The 18315-nt window shown below is 37.5% G+C and overlaps 1 protein-coding gene across 3 annotated transcripts in view; it reads left to right on the forward strand.

The window, feature by feature from the left end:
- The first annotated feature begins 3918 nt into the window (after positions 1-3918).
- LOC5575904 (nuclear factor related to kappa-B-binding protein) overlaps positions 3919-18315 on the forward strand; it is a 45648-nt gene continuing 31251 nt past the window's right edge. For 2 of the 3 annotated variants that reach the window (XM_021844140.1, XM_021844141.1), the window contains exons 1-4: positions 3922-4160; positions 4273-5046; positions 13626-13796; positions 14193-17012. In XM_021844140.1, coding sequence (XP_021699832.1) covers positions 4282-5046; positions 13626-13796; positions 14193-17012 — 3756 coding nt within the window. In that variant the 5' untranslated portion in view covers positions 3922-4160; positions 4273-4281. Of the gene's footprint in view, positions 4161-4272; positions 5047-13625; positions 13797-14192; positions 17013-18315 lie in introns of all 3 variants that reach the window. The other variant, XM_021844142.1, reaches the window with a different exon arrangement.

Here is an 18315-nt window from a genome sequence, read left to right on the forward strand (position 1 = left end):
GAGGTCCAAAATATATACTTTGAGGGTCCAAAATTTATTGGTGTGTCCAAAATAATGAAAAACAGTGCTTCACAATTCTATTATTTTCGGCGTATTTTGGATCCTACATGACCGTGTGGGCATTTTTATCTCGTAAAGGAAGTTTTTCTCTACATTGTAGCATGTTTTTTGACTTGGTTACGCTGTGCAATTAATTAATTGTGACAAACAACCAAAATCACTTCCTTAGGGGGTCCAAAATACGACTGTTACCCTAATCCTTAGCGGATTACCAAATCATAAATTCGTTGAGGAAATTTTAATATCCTATATCCATGCAATACTTTGAAAATTTTTGTAGAAAAAAACCGCTGGCAGAATTCTTGTAGGAATTCTTAGGTTTTTTAGATAAATTATTGGAGGAATTTCTGCAGGAACATATGAAAAAATAACGAAAAGGTTTTTTTTGGGGTTTATTGAAAAAAATCCGCATGATTTGTTTTTTAAAGAAATCCCAGGATTATTTTTTATTGCTCGAATGTTTCAAAAAAGACTGCTGGAAAATCTCTATTGTAATTCATGAGAGAATACTTTGAAGAATTCTTACAGATTGGAAAAAAATAAAAAAATCTAGGAAAGAATCTCAAATGAAAGAAACGCTAGATGAATCTTAGAAATATCTGTGAAGTTATTCATGAAGTAATCAATGGAGGGTTCCCTTAAACAAACACATGAGAGAAAACGTTGAAAAAAATTTTTTGGTAATAATTTCTGAGCTTACGGCTACAATTCTTTGAGGAATATATGATCAGAAGCCCGGCTCCAAAGACACGTTCCCCACCTGTTAGAAGATTTATGCCATAATGTGAACGAAAATATGAACATGATTATATTAAGCTTGAAAATTATAATGACTTAAAATGCACCGATCATGTAGTTTATAATTGAATCTTAATTTTTTATTGTTATTTTCAAAAATAATTTTTTTGCTACTTTAAAAGATTAAAAAAATTTTAAAAGAAAAAATTTTCTCCTGTTAGTATATAATCGAGACCGGGTTGACACTTTGAAGAAAAAAACGTAATTTTAAACACAAAAATAATCTAAAATATTTAGTGTTTAATGCAAGGATACTGATACGGATCCACAAATCGGTTAAAAATTGTCAGCTGTAGATGAAAAATAAATCAAGAGAAAATATTAAAGACGAAAATGATGTCGAGTGGCTTAAATCGTTTTGAAGGGCAAAGTGACCTATCACCACGGTTGCCTGAGTGTTTTCTTCTTTTTTCGAGGACTTGGTAATGTTTGTGAAACAAATTTCCTATAAACGTTAATGTGTTCATACTGGGGTGTCCACTTAGCCTCGCTTGCTTAATGGAGTCCAAGCATCAGCTTTTTTAAATATTTTTATGAAAACAAAATTTTTTTTTTTCATAATTCTGCAACAATGTTTAAAAATGCTATTAATTTTAAAAAGCATCTGCATACATTTTCACTCTTCAAATCTCGATATCCTCGATATCTCAATATCACTCTATCTCGGTTTGATTTTCATTCCTGATTTTCTCTCCGTTTGTCAATATGCCCATTATCAAAGGATACTAGACTAGATTTTAGTGATTCAAAATAATTTCTGAAGACGAAATGACGTCAGTTTATTTTTAAATTTTCTGGTAACGGAGTGATTTTCAATCTAGTATTCATTGAAAAACATTCTATGTCTCGATCGCTCCCTACCTCGATGGTCCATTCGATATCGAAATGTGGAGAGTCGACTGTATAAAAAAAAGGTTATCTTGTAAGTCTACGTTGGCAAATTCCTTGAAGTATTCATACTTCCCCATGTTCCCCTAACTGAAGTAACACGTTCAGGAAACTCTGAAAGAGTTCGAGGAGAAATCCCTGTGGTGTATGTATTCCAAGATATGTCTCTGAAGAATCTCTGAAAGGTTTCAAGATTGAGTTGTTAGAGACATTTAAGAAATCCAGAGAGGCATTCTTCGGTAAATTTTTTGATGATTTTCTGTAAGAATCCCTGTAAGAGTTCCTTAAGCAACATAGAATAATTTTGTAGAACATATTTTTTAAGTATCATGAGCATTATAAGCCGAATTATTCTTCGGCGTGAAAATACAAAATCAGCGGCGAAGTGCTGATCGGCGTACGGCGCGCCGCCGATACCTCATTCGGCGTCGGCGTGACGTAAAATGGATCGGCGGCGGCGGCGTGGCGCGGCGGCGCACAGGTCTATTTGGCACTAGAATTGGGTCCTAAAATGTTTGATGAAATCTTGTTTTTATTTATTGGCACGAAAGAGCATGTTACTGCAACTATTTTAGCAATTTTTCCCGCTCAAATAACGGCTACATCATATTAAAACTTTAATTTAAAAATTGGGTCCATATATGAACCTTGACACTTTTGATCATGTTTGACGTTCGCTTAATCGCCAAAAACACCACAGGGCTTATAGCACAGAGAACAGACATGGAGGCTCGAACAAAATTACATCAAAATCATGTGTAAAGGTCAGAGTCAATCTTCAGCGCCGCCAACGCAGACAGCGCGACATACAAACTAGTTTCGACCACACGATGGCACTAGTGAACGTCAACATACATTGGTACACAAAGCAACGCTAGCGACAAGTGGCAATTTTTGATAGTGACACTAGCGCCAAAGCGCGAAAAGCGGCAAAATTGAAGCTTCTATATTCTGCTGACAGCGCCACGTAACGGGAGCATACCGACATACTTTGAAATGTCCCGTACAAAGCTTTACACACGCTGACGATTAAAGATGAACGTCTGTTCTCTGTGCTTCTAGTTTTAACACTGGGGTTGTACTTATCTGACATTTCGGAAGGGACACGGAAAGCAAAATACACCCAAAATTTGAGTTAAAGCCAAGGAGTGTGACAAAATCTAAGAAAATGTTTTTTGGACTTGTAGAAAAGAAAAACATTAAAAAATTTAGTGAACATGTGTTTTTGGCCTAAACATAAGCGTTTGGCACTAAAATTGGGACAGGCCTTTAGGACTCTATTGGGACGGGGCTATATGCGTAACATATAAGACCCAAACGCAATGATAGCGGAACGGCAACGGAAAGCGGTACCGGTTCGCCGGAATGAATTATAGCATGCTAGTCGACTCAGTGTTGGTTCACTTTCATTCATTGACAGCTCAGACGAGATGGTGTGATTCATGCTGGCGAACCGGTTCCGCATTCCGTTGCCGTTCCGCTATCATTGCGTTTGGGCCTATAGTGTTTACTATAAGAGTTAGCTCAGTGTAAGTGTGTAAGAGGTCAGTTTAACCGTTTGTTTACATCTGTTATAGAGTGCCTGTAAGTGACGTCATGTTCCAGTTTTGACAGGTCTCCTGCTCTATTGGAACGTGGATTTGTATGGAAATGACAGTTCGCAGCTGTTCCAATTTTGACATTGACGCCACTCTTATCTAGATCCACTCTGATCTGTTAAAGCCGCCAGGTGTAATCACAGCCGCCTTCCCATGGTTTCGACTTTAACATTAGCTTCGCATCCAGAAAACTTCGCATCTCATGAGCAGGCGCGATTACGGTTTGGTGCTGCGAAGTCATATTGTGCATCCGAGTAATCGCTGCAACGTCGCTTAACTGTCGCGTCGCTGGACTGTTGAGCGCTTTGCAGTTTAGTGCTCCAGCGACGCATTGAAATAGACTGTTTCGCTCGAGCACTAACATGAAAAGGTCGCCAGCGACCAGCGACGTTTTGGTCGCGCGAAATACTTGAGCGAAGTTAGTGTTCGTTCTTGATTATGTCTGCACTGACAATATTCACGATCCATCTCGCCCCTTCTTTCGTTTTCCGTGTGCACAAGAGGAAAATGTTCTTATTTTAAATTTAACGTGTAATCGAAGCTAAGTAGTCACCTTTTTCTTGTTTTCTCTTGATGTTTAGCAAAGTTTGAAGTTTTCTAGGAAAAAAATAAATAAAAAGTTTCTTTACGCATTTTTGTGAAGTGTGCGGACTAATTTTAAAGGTTTTGCAATATTTTGAGCTGAACTATTCAACTAAAAATACTCTATTGTGAAAGATCAAAATGTTTTATCCTTAAGCAAGGCGAAGTAATCTGTCTGTGGCTGCAAATCATTTTAGCAAAAACTATCGAAAACTAGCTGCTTTAGATACTTCCGTAAGTAAACATTGATTTATTTGGATTTTCATCCAATCCTAATTATTATTATTATTATTATTCATAATAAAATAAATAGATTACAGGATTATCAACCTTAATTTGATTTTAGGTTTGCATCATGGACCAGAGTACCGTTGACGATGATGAATTTTCGGATTGTTCCGGCGACTCTTCGTCCTCCCAAATGTCAACAAGCTCGGATTCCAGTTCATCGGTCAGGGAATCCGCCCGGAAACAGTTCGAATCGACCAAGATAACAACCGAAATCATAAACCTCCCGAAAGAGCTGTGTGAGGACAAAAGTGTATTCAACGAATTTTTCTCTTTGGAAACTTGGCACAGTTTGTCGGATCCGATACGGAAGCACCTGGGATTGTTTTTACCTGCGTTCAGCGACAACGTCGAATCCGAAAGAAGAAATACTATTGAAGCGTTGTTCAGCAATCGAATTACTCGATTTGGATCATGTCCTTTGGAGCGGCTCCAACGAATGCTAGAAGAAGGGAATTGCAGACCGGAAATATCCACTCTGAATAAAAGTATTGCTAAAGCGGAACGGAGAGAACAACGCTTTCAAGAATGTGAACGATTAACGGAGGTGGCCCGCAAAGTGTCGATGTCCCGTGAGAGAACACTTCGGGCAGTTTGCCACGGGACACGATTCAGAGGTTCAAACTCAGGTCAACAGTATGCATATGCCTCAAAATCGCCGCTCTTCTCGTCGGCGAATTCACTGCGAGCAAAGAAACGATATCTGCAGGAGGTCAGTTCCATCGCCGAGCAATTAAATCTTCCCGACATACTCTCGGACGACGAAAAATGCCCCGATGGTACCATGAACTATATTCCGCGAAAGCAGCGTCGACTTTTCGGAACAGCCCAGGTATGTGCCTTGTCTACATGTTTGTCTGGTGGTTTTCACCTAAATTTTAGTCTGGTCAAAGTCTTGTTCGTTATTTTTGATCTGGTCTTTAAAAAGTCTTTAAAACTAGAGTAACGTGGCGCTTTCTTTTCACGATTTCTAGCTCAGTTTGAAACAAATGTTATACATGTCATGATGGTTCGAATGTTATTCAAGTAAGGTGCTTATACTACAAATTTCATAGAAATTGATTGAGATTTTGGAAATAATTGTTGTTTTTAGACGTGAAAATTGTTGTTTTCGGTCGAACTGTCGTTACATGGAACAATGAAAACTAACATTATTAGATTTTTTTATGTAATGGCGTAGCTAGATTGATCATAAAAATGTTTTGAGATGTATTAGTTATTGCATAAATGTTTGGAAACCAATGTTAATCCATTGTGGGGCAAAAGTTCGAGCCCTATATGGTCGTCATTATGTCATAGTGGACCAAGTTTAATTTTTCATATTTTGGATTAAAATGGGCTTAAAGTCTGACACTATGCAATTTTTCAACTCGTGAAAATTTTGGTTCAATATTTGCACACATTTTTGGGTTACTTCCAAACAATATAATGTGAAGTGATAATCATGGAAAAACATTTTCCAAACCTCCAATAGAATGATTTTTTGATGGACTAATGCGCTTGGTCCACTTTGACTGCATGAAAGATCAACGTTCAGTGATTTGGTTCACTCTGACTAAACAATTTCTTGGAAAAATAGCAATTTATTGTTTGCATGGTCAAACTGGGTTCACATTTTTAAGGTATACAGATAACCAACATCCTTTGACACTAGAATCTTAAATTCTTCCAAAATGTATATCTTCAATTTCGAAATCAGTAACATTCTGATACCTTGAAAGCTAATGTTTTGATGGGTCAGGGCAGACCAGAAATATTTGAATATGCGTTCAATCAGAGTGGACCAAGTGAAAATCTTGAGTACCGTAATCCGGGGGCAAATTGATCACTGGGGTGAATTTGATCGGGTCGGTACCAAATAGCATTTCCTTTAACGGCTACTTAACACTTCGTTGCCATCATAGATATTCCATGTTTTCTACTTTATAGATGCCTAATAATGATTTTAAACAATTTCATTTTTTATTAAAGTCTGTTTTGCTTAGAAATATTCAGTTTCTGAAGGTATTAGCAATACTGATGGAAATGTCGATACAAAACAATCCGCTGGTACTAAGCCTGTATGTAAACTTTGAGTGTTGAAAATGTTGCGTAAGCTTCAGTGTGAATTGCTGAACTCAGTTATGAACTCGTACAGCATTACAAGAATAGTTTTTTGCCCATAAAACCGTTTATTGTTGAATAACGTGCTCATTTAAAGGGAAATTGCATACGTTTAGGTGTACTGTGCAGATTTACAAAGTTAATTTTGCAATATATCATCATCATTACACGAGTTGTAAGAGTTTTGACATCATTTTCAGATTCAGGAGACCCAAGTTTGGTAGATAGGGAAATTTTACATTCTAAAATATGCTTTTAAGGGGGGTCCGTAGCCTTGAGGTTATGCTTTCGCTTCATAAGCGGAAGGTCATGGATTCAATTCCCAGCCCCTCCACAAAAAAAAAACCCGTCCAGCCACCAGAAGACACCGCACGGAGGAGCGTGCTTAGGGGAGCACATTCATCCTCCGTCAGTATCAGATGGTGACTGAGACAAACTGACCCTCTTCGCAGGCAGCTAGCCTCACTAACAGCAGAGCTCTCTCCTACCTGCTCGGTGTGAGAGTGAAAGAGTAGGAGAGAGTGAAAGTTGATGTAAATATAGATAAGTTAAAAATAGATCTGTATCGATAAAGAAGCTACAGATCAACTGATTCCGGCACAGTAGTGGCCACGAGCACGAAGTGCCTTAATAAAAAAAAAAAATAAAAATAAAATATGCTTTTTTATATGATGATCAATTTTGCCCCAATGTGTCATTTTCAATGTTTAATATTTGTAACCGGCCAAAACTTTACTTTTTCGGACTTCTTTTGAAACGCAAATATTGAAAGTTTTCCGATGTTTATTCGTTCGTGGCTTTTTACAAACTAATGCGGTTTTCCTCTATCGTGTGTTCTCGAACTCTCACTCGTCTCAATCAATTCCCCACTCATACATATTCTTCTTTAGTACAGTACCTCACGCACTCATACACTCACACGAATACATAGTGTCATTCAGGATAAAAATTTTATGGAATGTTAAATTTTATTTCATAAAAATTCGATTACATAAACTGATAAAGATCAATGAAGTACTGATTTTACCGAAATTATTTTAACAATTTTTGAATTCCAAAGGAAAACATGACAAAAAGTTGTGAAATAGTGATCAATTTGCCCCCGGATTACGGTACCGGCCAAAATATACTTTTTCAAAAAGCTATCAAAAACTTCTTTCAATCAGCCATGATCAATCAATTTATTGCTTTTAGACACTGAGTTTGTACTTGATCCACTCTGACTTAACACCGACCATATTATCTCACGAAAAAAAGATGCAAATTGCCTAAAACCTACATATTTCCTTGAAATTTATCTAAAAATGCCTGATAGTGTGAAAGAAGCTATAAATATTACATTTTACCTTAGTTTTGCGAAAAAAAACTACAATTTTTGAGTAATTAACCCTATTTTGGTAGTATTTTTCTGCAAGCATCATTTTATACAATCAATTTTGAAAGTACTGTAACTGAGAATGGGTAAGGTACCGTGGAGCAAGTGGGTAACGAAAATCGTATAGTTGAGTTTCTTTGAATCATAAAGACTCTAAATATGAGGTCGTGTATATTTTTAGATTGACTACTACCAATTATTAGCGATATTCTAAAATTGTTTTTTTTTTTTTACAAAACTCCAGGAAATAAAAAAAATAAAAACTTTTGAAAATCGGCTCCCCCATTCTAACAAGCCCCAAAAGTGGAGCAAGTGAAAATATTGCTATTTTAAATAATAAATTGAAAAACTAGGTAATAGTTAAATTGTTTAATAATAACTGTACCATTTGTTAAGGAGTCCCGGTGAACAATAACATTTTATTTGCTTCTGTTCAGTCAATTTTAAGTGCTTCTGTACAGTTATGTTTGTTCACATTAGTCGACAACATTATAATTACAACATTTTCACTGTTCTTCTTGCATCATGGGACAAAAATTGACGCATTTCGTGCACACTCGGACAGATGTTGGCAGCACCCTCTCATATTTTCATAAAACTTTCTGGATGTGTATACCTTTAAAAATATGTCACTTTTGATACTTAATTTATCATTTTACCCGATTTTTTTTTCTAATAAAGTGTTGTTGGACGATTTGTCGAAAATTGTCTACTCTTGAAAAAAATACTGAAAATACTGAAAAAAAACAGTTTGTGACCTACACTTAAAAAATTGATATTCAAAATAAAAAGTCGATTGATAAAAAATGCTCATTCTTTTATTTTTATGAAATTTAATCTCAAAATAGATAATTATGTTTGCTGTTCAACGTTTCGAAATAAGGTATAACACGAATTGTTCTCCAGTATATATCACACATGGGGATTTTTTTTTATTTCCGTACAAAGTGGGAGCGTATTTAAAAAATGTTTTGGATTGGATCTTATTGATCGCTCTTTTCAAATATACTTTGTTTGTAAGCTGGAATAGCTAATCGGGTTATCATTATTTATTTTCCTTAACGGTGAAAAATGTCCTGGGAAACTTATTCCATTTCAAAAAATCTCAAAGTTTTGAGAAAATTTGATTCCGATTTGACAAAAAAAAATGTTTCTGTGACGCTTTTATCTTCAGTTATGATTTTCGAACGAAAAGACTTGTACGAGAAATCTGGGCATTTTTCACAAAACTATGACCAAACGCAGGAATTAAAAAGTAGTACATCTTAAAAATTTCAGTGATTGAAATTTATAAAATTCTGTTCTCAAAAATATATTTTTGAAAGTTTTCCACTAATTGGAACATAGTTTTTCCGGCTTTTCTTTACGAATTTTCTCAACGGTGGAAAATTTTGTGGAAAACTGTTTCCAGGTAATATTTTTTTTTTATTCCTGAGAAAATTTGCTTTAATTTTCATAAAAAAAAACTTTGTTTCTACGATGCTTCTTTCTTGAGTTATGATTTTTCAAAGAAAAGGCTCAAAATGGCTCATTTGCTCATTTTTTACAAAATTGGCCATAACTCAAAAACGAAAAAAGTACATTTCAAAAATTTCAGCGATTAAAGCTTAAAAAATTATCTTCTCAAAAATATGTTTTTGAAAATTTTCCACGAGTTGGAGCATAGTTTCTACGATGCTTCGTTCTTGAGTTATGATTTTTCAAAGTAAGTAGTGTCAGAGGAAAACAAAAAAATTCCAACTGAGTTTTCCGGGAAAATAAGCGATTCTGATTTTTTCTCAATTTTTTTTATTCATATATTGATGAGCCCTGCCTGTGAATGAATGCATATGTCAAAATGAATTTATGGGTTTACGTGATATTCTCGTAAGTGTGATTGGTAACCGGGTCTTCAATTGGTGATCATGCCTACTCTAGTAACTAGTACTCTAGTAACTATTACCTTAGTCAGGTGACCTGGAGGCAAAATGAATTCGGAATGGTATACGTAATTTTTTACGTACCAATGAAGTTTGGAATATTTTGAGTGTGAGATTCTGCTCAGAGGATTCGAACACATTAAAAAGAGTTTGTCTAATCAGTTTTCTTTAAATTATCGAGAATTCTGTGTAAAAAGGGCTTAGGGATCGTCCATAACTGACGTAGCATTTTGCCCCCGCTTTTTGTGACAAAACGCACCACTACATTGAATCAAGACGGGCAAGACGCACCTAAACAGAGGGGCATGGTGCACCACAACAATGAGGCAAGATGCACCATCGTGTTTTAAACGTAATATTATTTATCAAAAAAATAAAATGATGATTTTTGTTTAAAAGATTATACAATTGTGCATAAATACGTTGGTAAAGACTACAAATGAGCGAACTGAATCAGTGCAGCGAAAGTTTGTGCGCTTTGCACTAAGGGACCGTCCATAAATGACGTAGCTCTTTTTTAGGACTATTCTTACACCAACCCCCCCCCCCATCCCCCGTAGCAATTCGTTACAAGCAATTCGTCGTAGCAATTCGTCACAAATTTGTCAAAATTATTCTTCCAAAATGGGAAAATGCGAAATTATTCTTCCAAAATGGGTGCTTATTCAACATTCCACTACATTTCATCCAATATTTTAAAGAAATTATTATTCCTGAAAAATACCTATTTTCTCAAATGGAAACTATTCGTGAATAGTCAGGTGACCTGGAGGCAAAAATGCTATTTTTCAGCACTAAAAACAATATGGAAAAGTAGCACTTTTCAGTACTGTTTGGGAGTTATCAAGGTGACATCGGATTGACTCCATATGACATAATTGAGTTGCTCTGAATTTCTCAATAACTTTGTTAACTAGGTTTTGATTCAACTAAAATGATGAACTGAATTGCCCTGGCCACGATCACAGGGTTTGACGGTGCCAAAGTAGAAGGTGCACCATAATAATACCCGTCTGTGAAACATATCACCTTCCCAATACTTTGGCACACCTCTAACGGTTCATGATTTATCATGAAACGGCTGCATTCAGGCGGAGGATCTGTTAATATGTTTCGGCATATTATCAGGTCCTCTTCGAACGGAGGGACCGCCAGGGCTCATTAGTTACTTATAAACCAGTGCTGGTTGTTGATGTTTCAGTTCGTTTACACGAGCTGTAGCATCCTTTGTACTAATCAGTAATGGTGGTTAAGTTTCGAAGCCAACGTGTGATCAATCATTTTATAATGTAACATAAGAATGGGTGTTTGGTGGAACTGTGCGTTACACTCGTCGTTATTAAATTTAGTGATTGTGAAGGTGCCAATAGTGATTTTATAATAAAATCTATGGTGATGAAAATTTGAAAATGAAAGTGGTAGTGATTCTGATTGTTTTGTTAAAAATATAATAATAATGATGTGAACTCTACTAATTTAATAATGACCATAATAAATTGTGCAATCATTTCTCTGAATATAAACTTTATTGCCTAGTTCTTCAAAAGTGCATGATAAAAGTGTTAATAATGACAGCGAGTGCAGAAGAATGGATCGAAGTGATTTTTTTACTGTAACTGTCTTAATCATAGTGCTTAATCGTAGTTTGAATAGTAATGACTCTACAGCAACAAAAATAATGATGCATTTAAATTGAATATCTTTAAATTACTTAGTAATGTTAACAGATGGTAAATGGTAATAACAATGAATTTATATGAAAATGGTGTGATGTGAAAAGTAATATAATGGAAAGTATATCTGAAGTGTATTACGAAAGTTGATGAGTGATAATCGGTGATATACGTGATAGTGTCGAAAACAAAAGTGACGATAGTGAGTGATGAAATGAAATGGGGAATGAGGACCTTTTAATAAAACTATTTCGTTTTTCACTTTAACCACTCTAGTAGCATTTCAGGCCTTATCATAGTTTGATAGTAGTCTGAACTACTAGACTGCAAAACTACGGTAAGGGCTGATTGCTGCTAGGGTACACAGTGACCATTTGAGCAACATTGCTTAGGAACGTCTGTGTGATGAACGCAATAGAGGCTTATAAAAGCAAATGCTGGGAAGGAGCTTAGGGCAGATTAAGAGTGCCAGTACTACCCCTATCGCTACCGACAAAAAAAAAAAAAAAAAAAAAAAAACTAAAATGATGAACTGAATTGAGTCGGATTCGGATGTAGCATCAGAAGCTAGTTGACTGTGAGTAATTCTGAGTCGGAAAAGGATACTCTTGAGAACGTACATCAATTTGAAACTTGTTGCATAATAGTAGTTTACGGAACAAGTTGCAGAATGATGATTTTTACAGCACGAGTCGTAAATTTATCCTACTAGGCTTGCCGAGTTCTGCAACGAGTTACGTTCAACATTTTTTGCAATTTCGTTGAAGACCAATTGAGGGCAGTGTTGACCAGACTCATTTCCCCGAAATTCGAATTGTGAAGCTATGAACTGTTATAACTGTGCGTTGTAGTCCTGAGATGGAGGGGGAGGTGGTTGGGCTTGAGTGTTGCACATGGGATCCGACAGTTTCGATCTCGGTGGGCCGCAATTTAAGTTTCGGTGAAATGATTCGCACTCACTCACTCACTCATTCCATTTCACCGAAACTTGAATTGTGGCTCTCTGGGATCAAAATTGATCGATTTTGTGTGCAGTACTCAAGCTTAACCATCTGCTTTTCTATCTTAGGAGGATAGAGCATGGTTGTAGTAGTTCGTGGCTTCGTAGTTCGGAAACTTATTTTCGGGGAAATGAGTCTGAGCAACACTGATTAAGGGTATCGGGATGCATTCACCATAATTTTACAATTTCTGAAAAATGGTTGTGTTTATCATCATTCATTACGTAACTCAAACCAGAAGCGTAATGAGAAAGCGTTGCGTAATGAATCATTACAGCACTGGTTTCAGTTGCTGGACTTGAATGAGAAGTCGATGGAAAAACGATTAAAATAGAGTATTTATTGAGCATGGATATGAGCATATGGGGCCTTCCTTAGCCGAGTGGTTAGAGTCCGCGGCTACAAAGCAAAGCCATGCTGACGGTGTCTGGGTTCGAATCCCGGTCGGTCCAGTATCTTTTCGTAATGGAAATTTCCTTGACTTTCCTGGGCATAGAGTATCATCGTACCTGCCGCACGATATACGAATGCAAAAATGGCAACTTTGGCAAAGAAAGCTCTCAGTTCATAACTGTGGAAGTGCTCATAAAAAGAGCTAACACCAATCTTTCTGATAGTGATGCTAGTTTGCGTGAGCGGGCTAAAAGCGGCTCAACAGCAACGTTTCTGAAAAAAGGCTCAAGACCTCTTGGGCCCTTTTTAAATGTTTGTCCAGAAATGTACAAATTTGTGTGTAACACGTTAAATTAAACCCAGGCATTTGTAGTTTATAAGATAATACAATTTTTCAAACATTTTAAAAAAATGCAAAAATGTTTCAGAAGTTGTATTAAATTTTCCTAATATGCGTGTTATGGGCCAAGTTGTAAGCCAAAAATATAATCATTTTGATTTCCGAGCAAAGAAAAAATACACATAATTCCAAAGTATACCCCGTCTGATTCTACCCCATTACCTTTAACCCGAACGCCATTACCCCGAATTCCACATCCCCGAACGACCCATAACCCCGAATGACAGTACCCCGAATTCCTATATCATGGGGAAATGTCATCAATATCATCATGTCAAGTTAATTGTAAATTCGGGGAAATGGTGATGGAATTTGGGGTAATAGTAGGTACATTCGGGGTAATGGAATTCGGGGTTATGGCATTCGGGGAACTGGCATTCGGGGTAATGGGTAGAATCCCCCGTCTAAAGGCGGGGTTGGGTATTAGACGGTCAATAGCAAACATTGATATGTGTAGTCGGTCTAAGCTAAGCCAAGCTTCATAAAGGGTTAATGATTTGATAACAAGCACTCATCACATTTTTGTCTTTTCTTATTCTTGTTATAGGGAGGTGCAGCAAGCCCTGGCGCCGACGTTCGTATCGTGAATACCTTGGGCTTCAAAGACGAACAAACGACAACTGGCTATCTGGTTGGTCCAAATGGCAAAATTTCCATTTCCGACAATCACTATCGAGATCTTATCGTGCATCATAAGCGACGTAAAATTTCAGAGCCGGTAATTATACTTTCGCGAATTTTATTCTTAGTTTCGAACATTATGACCATAGATGGTAAATTTTTAGTTCAATTACATTTCCAAAAAGTTTTGTATGATTTATCAAGTGCTCTCAAGGCACTAAGGTGTCTATTCGTTAACCAAAGAAATACAAATATGTATAATACTGATAGTGTTAGCTTGTCTTTTTTCCTCAAAAATTATGTTGATTATTATTCCTTTATCCTAGTAGTAAGTCATTTATTCTAACAATAATTTTAATAGCAGAGACACAAAATTTAATAATTAGACGTTTTTGCAAGATTTTGAAGAATTATCCTCATTGACGGCTTAAACTTGTTAAGTCAATAAAACACTTGAATTGATTCTATAATTTATATTTTATTGTTGTTATAGGATCATCCGGAATTGGATTGCCAAGAAATAAAACTAAAGGATGTGGTTTCGAGAACGCAAGCTTCTTCGGGCTATCGACGCATTATGCCACTACCAAAAGTAAACGTGGCCGAAGATACATCAATGCAGGAGGAAAAGTTAAAATCCCAGTTGAATGTGTCGATTCCGTTAACGTACCCTGAGAGCTCATCTTCAGGTGATCTTAAAACACCAATTGTTAAACTGTTGCCGCAGGATACGGTGAAGAGCGTAGACCAGACTACACTGGATGTAGGTAATTCTGATGAATCGCTCTCGTTGAATAATACCGCTGAATCGTCTCGAGCTGCAAGTGAAACAGAAGTCTACATTAAAACTATTCGACTCGACTCCGAGAAGGATATTGACGAAAATAGCATGGATGCTAACTTGACAGAAACCCAAGAAGTTGTAGATAATAATGTTTCAATTCAGTCCATGGTCTTACCAATGGATGCACCGAATGATACTAAAGAAGAGTCTTGTGAACCGAATCATACTTTCAAACCAATCATAGACACACAGTTACAAGATAAGATTGAAAGTACGTCAGAGGAACCAATTGGACGCTCAACTCCGCATGTAGACAATACATCAATAGCGGAAGAGGAAAATGATCAAACCACAACAACACTGAAAGCACAGTTGAATCTCAACGAGGATACAATTGATCATGTAACCGAGCAAAGTAATGTTCAGCTTCAGTCTACATTACCTAGTGTTGAGAAATCATCTTACGAAAAATCGATGCCAGAATTAATGCAAGGGACGCATAAATGTTTCCTGTCTCTTGTACGGGATATGTTCTGTTCTACCCCGGATCACCGTTTGACGATCGACGAATTGAAGGTTAAGCTTAATGTTTGGCTTAAAACACCTATTGCAGCTCTTAATGATTGGTATCTGCAAGCAGACGACAAGTGGGTAGACATGTTACATTCTGCCATTTTGTTTCTCTCTGGTGAGTTTTCTGATCAGCCAGATGACTTTGTTCCATATATCGAACATAAGGTCCAGTTGAACATATATCAATGGATAGGTGCATCACGGGATTCAGATTATCGCCTGTTTGATCTTTGCCAATATTGGCTTCGGCGCCGTCATGAAATGGGTGTCAGAATTCTGTCTAAACCGGTGAAAGCTACCAGTCTTAAGCAAAAACATGCCTCACCAAACAGCAGTACTACTGTTGAGGACGACGATGGTTCATCAGAAAGGACTATTTCGCCTCCCCCTCCTCGATACCCAACTGATTGGTCAGTGCGCAAGGCAACCGACGAAGAAATTCAGTTATTTCGTGAGCAAGAAAGACGTCGCTACGAGAATCCGCATATGGCATTCACATATAAACAGCATTCGTATAATAGCGTGGTAGGACCCGTAAAAGGTATCTACACGCAGGTTCCTGGAATATCGAAAGCTCGTGGCCATAACATGTTGGTAGCAGAACGTCCAAATTTTGTTACCATTCTGACATTAGTCCGTGATGCTACCGCGAGGTTGCCCAATGGCGAAGGAACTAGGGCCGATATTTGCGAATTGCTGAAATCTTCTCAATACATTTCGCCAACCGCAACTGATCAAGTCTTACAGACAATTGTTAGTGGAGCACTGGACCGCATGCATACTGAACATGACCCGTGTGTAAAATACGACACCAAACGAAAAATATGGATTTATTTGCACCGAAATAGGACAGAGGAAGAGTTTGAGAGGCTACATCATCAATATCAAGGCGTAGCCAAGCATAAAAAGCCAGTCTACAGAAAGAGCAAATCCAAGGAAGCTTTGGGAACAACGCCTAAGAAAGCTATATCCGAGCCACTTATCAAAAGCAATTCACAATCCTCTGTTGAAAATGATAGTGTTCATAGTGAACCAATTCCAGACATTGGCAATATTTTGACAACTTCGACACCTGTAGAATCTCCCGTTTCATTGCCCACGACTTCAATTCTTATCAAACCCAACGTAATGACATCTGTTGCAAATGATAAAGCAGCTCCTGGTAGTACTCTATCATCACTAATCTCACCTCAAAAAGTAAGCATTCTGACAAACACCTCTATTGAATCTAGTCCGCAAGTTACTCAACCTGAACCAACAGAAGAATGTTTCATAAAAATTCAAGCGAAGGATAACATTTCTCCAAAAATTACCGTATGTACAAGTTCTCCTACTGTGTCACAAGCCAAAGAAGTTGTACCGATCAGGGTCACTACGCCATGTAAAATACAAGCTGTTCAACTCACGACCACTCAACCACAAGTTATTTCGCGACCTGTGAAATCAATACTATCTGCTGAAAAAATTGACCCTACCGCTGCCAAGTCGATCCTATCTAAGAAAATAATCACCACTTCAGTCCCTAACAAGCCTCTAGTAATAAGCTCCGCACCAACAACACAATCCAACATTTGCAACATTCCCGGAACGATTCCGGTTCAAGTGTCGATGGCCACCGGAGATGGCAATCATGGCGTCGCACATAGTTTCATTGTTCCAGTATCAGTGGGCACCGAAAGTATCAGTTCAACACGTGCAAGATTGATCCCGGCCACCAGTCAAATCAGCATTGCTAAACCACCGAATCGAGTACAAAATGTTTCTCCCAGCGCAACACCTGTCACCGCTGTGAAAGCCGCCACATCATTACTCCAGCCAAAGAATCCAATGTCGCTTCTTACGTCAGTTCCCAGCGTTACGGCAAAGACTGTAGTTCAACCATCGGAGTCCTTCGTGATGACTGCAAATAGGCAACAGAAAGTTACATGTTTGAGCGCTGGTAGCAGTAATTCACTGGTAAGTATCCGATAGGCCTATGTAATCGAGTCTCAGGCTTTCAAACCCGATACCCGACTGCTCTAAAAAAAATAATTAGGCGCCAGCCACAAATTTCGTAACGCTCAAGGTGAGAGGGGGGAGTAGGCTCAAGCGTTACGGGTCATACAAAAATAAATATTTTTTTCATACAAAAAGCGTTATGGATGGAGGGGGGAGGGTCGGTAATTTCCAATTTTAGCGTTACGTACTAAATGGACGCTGCCTTACGAATTCGGATCGGGTTTGAAAGCCTACAAAATTATCGAGTATGGGTTCGGGTTTGTATCTGATTAGGTATTACCAGTGAATCAATTGTCATCTTACACGCAGCGACAAAGACATTGTCATCTCCTATTCTTGTTGCAACAATTTAGTTCCGCAACATCAGTTTATCATCACTTGATTAGAATATGACAATGATCGATCACCACGTGCGCAGCGATTTTCTGGGCTTCGAATTGCAATTTTCGAGAACTTTCTCCGTTTGACACACATTGACACATTATCGAACAGCATCCATGAAACAAATTTGGCGTTGTGTTTAAAATAACTGATTAATCGCGAGTTGAAAAGGTTGCAATAATGTTGCGCTCTGTGATTGTCATGACAATTTTGCTGTTGATTGTATTACGCGTTGCAAGAAAAATTTTGATTCCTGGAAAATTGAAACCCTCAGGCTGCTAAATTTTCCAGGGTGAACATCAAAGTTAGCCTTGCTCGTCGTTGGGTGTGATTGTTTTGATTTGCGTGACAATCAGGAACAAATTTAAAGATCACCTCTACGACAGTATAAATTTGCCTACGCTAGTCTTTAATGTTTTCAATTGAATACACAATCGAACCACGCAGATGGAAATTGGGATTTGAACCTATTTGTTCGATGAGTAAAAATGTGAGCCACAATTTGATTCCGTATTTGTGTTTAACGCTTAACATGATACCTTCATGAAATCAATGTCCCTTATCAATCCTATATACTGTCTTCGTCTTCGCGATTACAATTAGCATCCCCATGGAGGGATAGGCTTTCAACGCACACTATGTGATTTTTGTTTTGTGCGGAGATAGCCCACTGCGCGTTATTTCCGCGAGCCTATCCAAATTTTTAAATTTCCCCGCAATATCCTTATCCGCAACAGTACGGACAAACGGTTGTGAGCGAGCTTACTTTGTTGTTTTTTTTTCGTCTGTTTTGATGACAATTTGATTCACTGGGTATTACTGATAAAAATCCACACGTTCGATCTGTGTGTTTAAAATTATGGATCGATTTATGAACGTC

This window comes from Aedes aegypti, chromosome 2 (assembly GCF_002204515.2).
Source record: "Aedes aegypti strain LVP_AGWG chromosome 2, AaegL5.0 Primary Assembly, whole genome shotgun sequence".
NCBI lineage: Eukaryota > Metazoa > Arthropoda > Insecta > Diptera > Culicidae > Aedes > Aedes aegypti.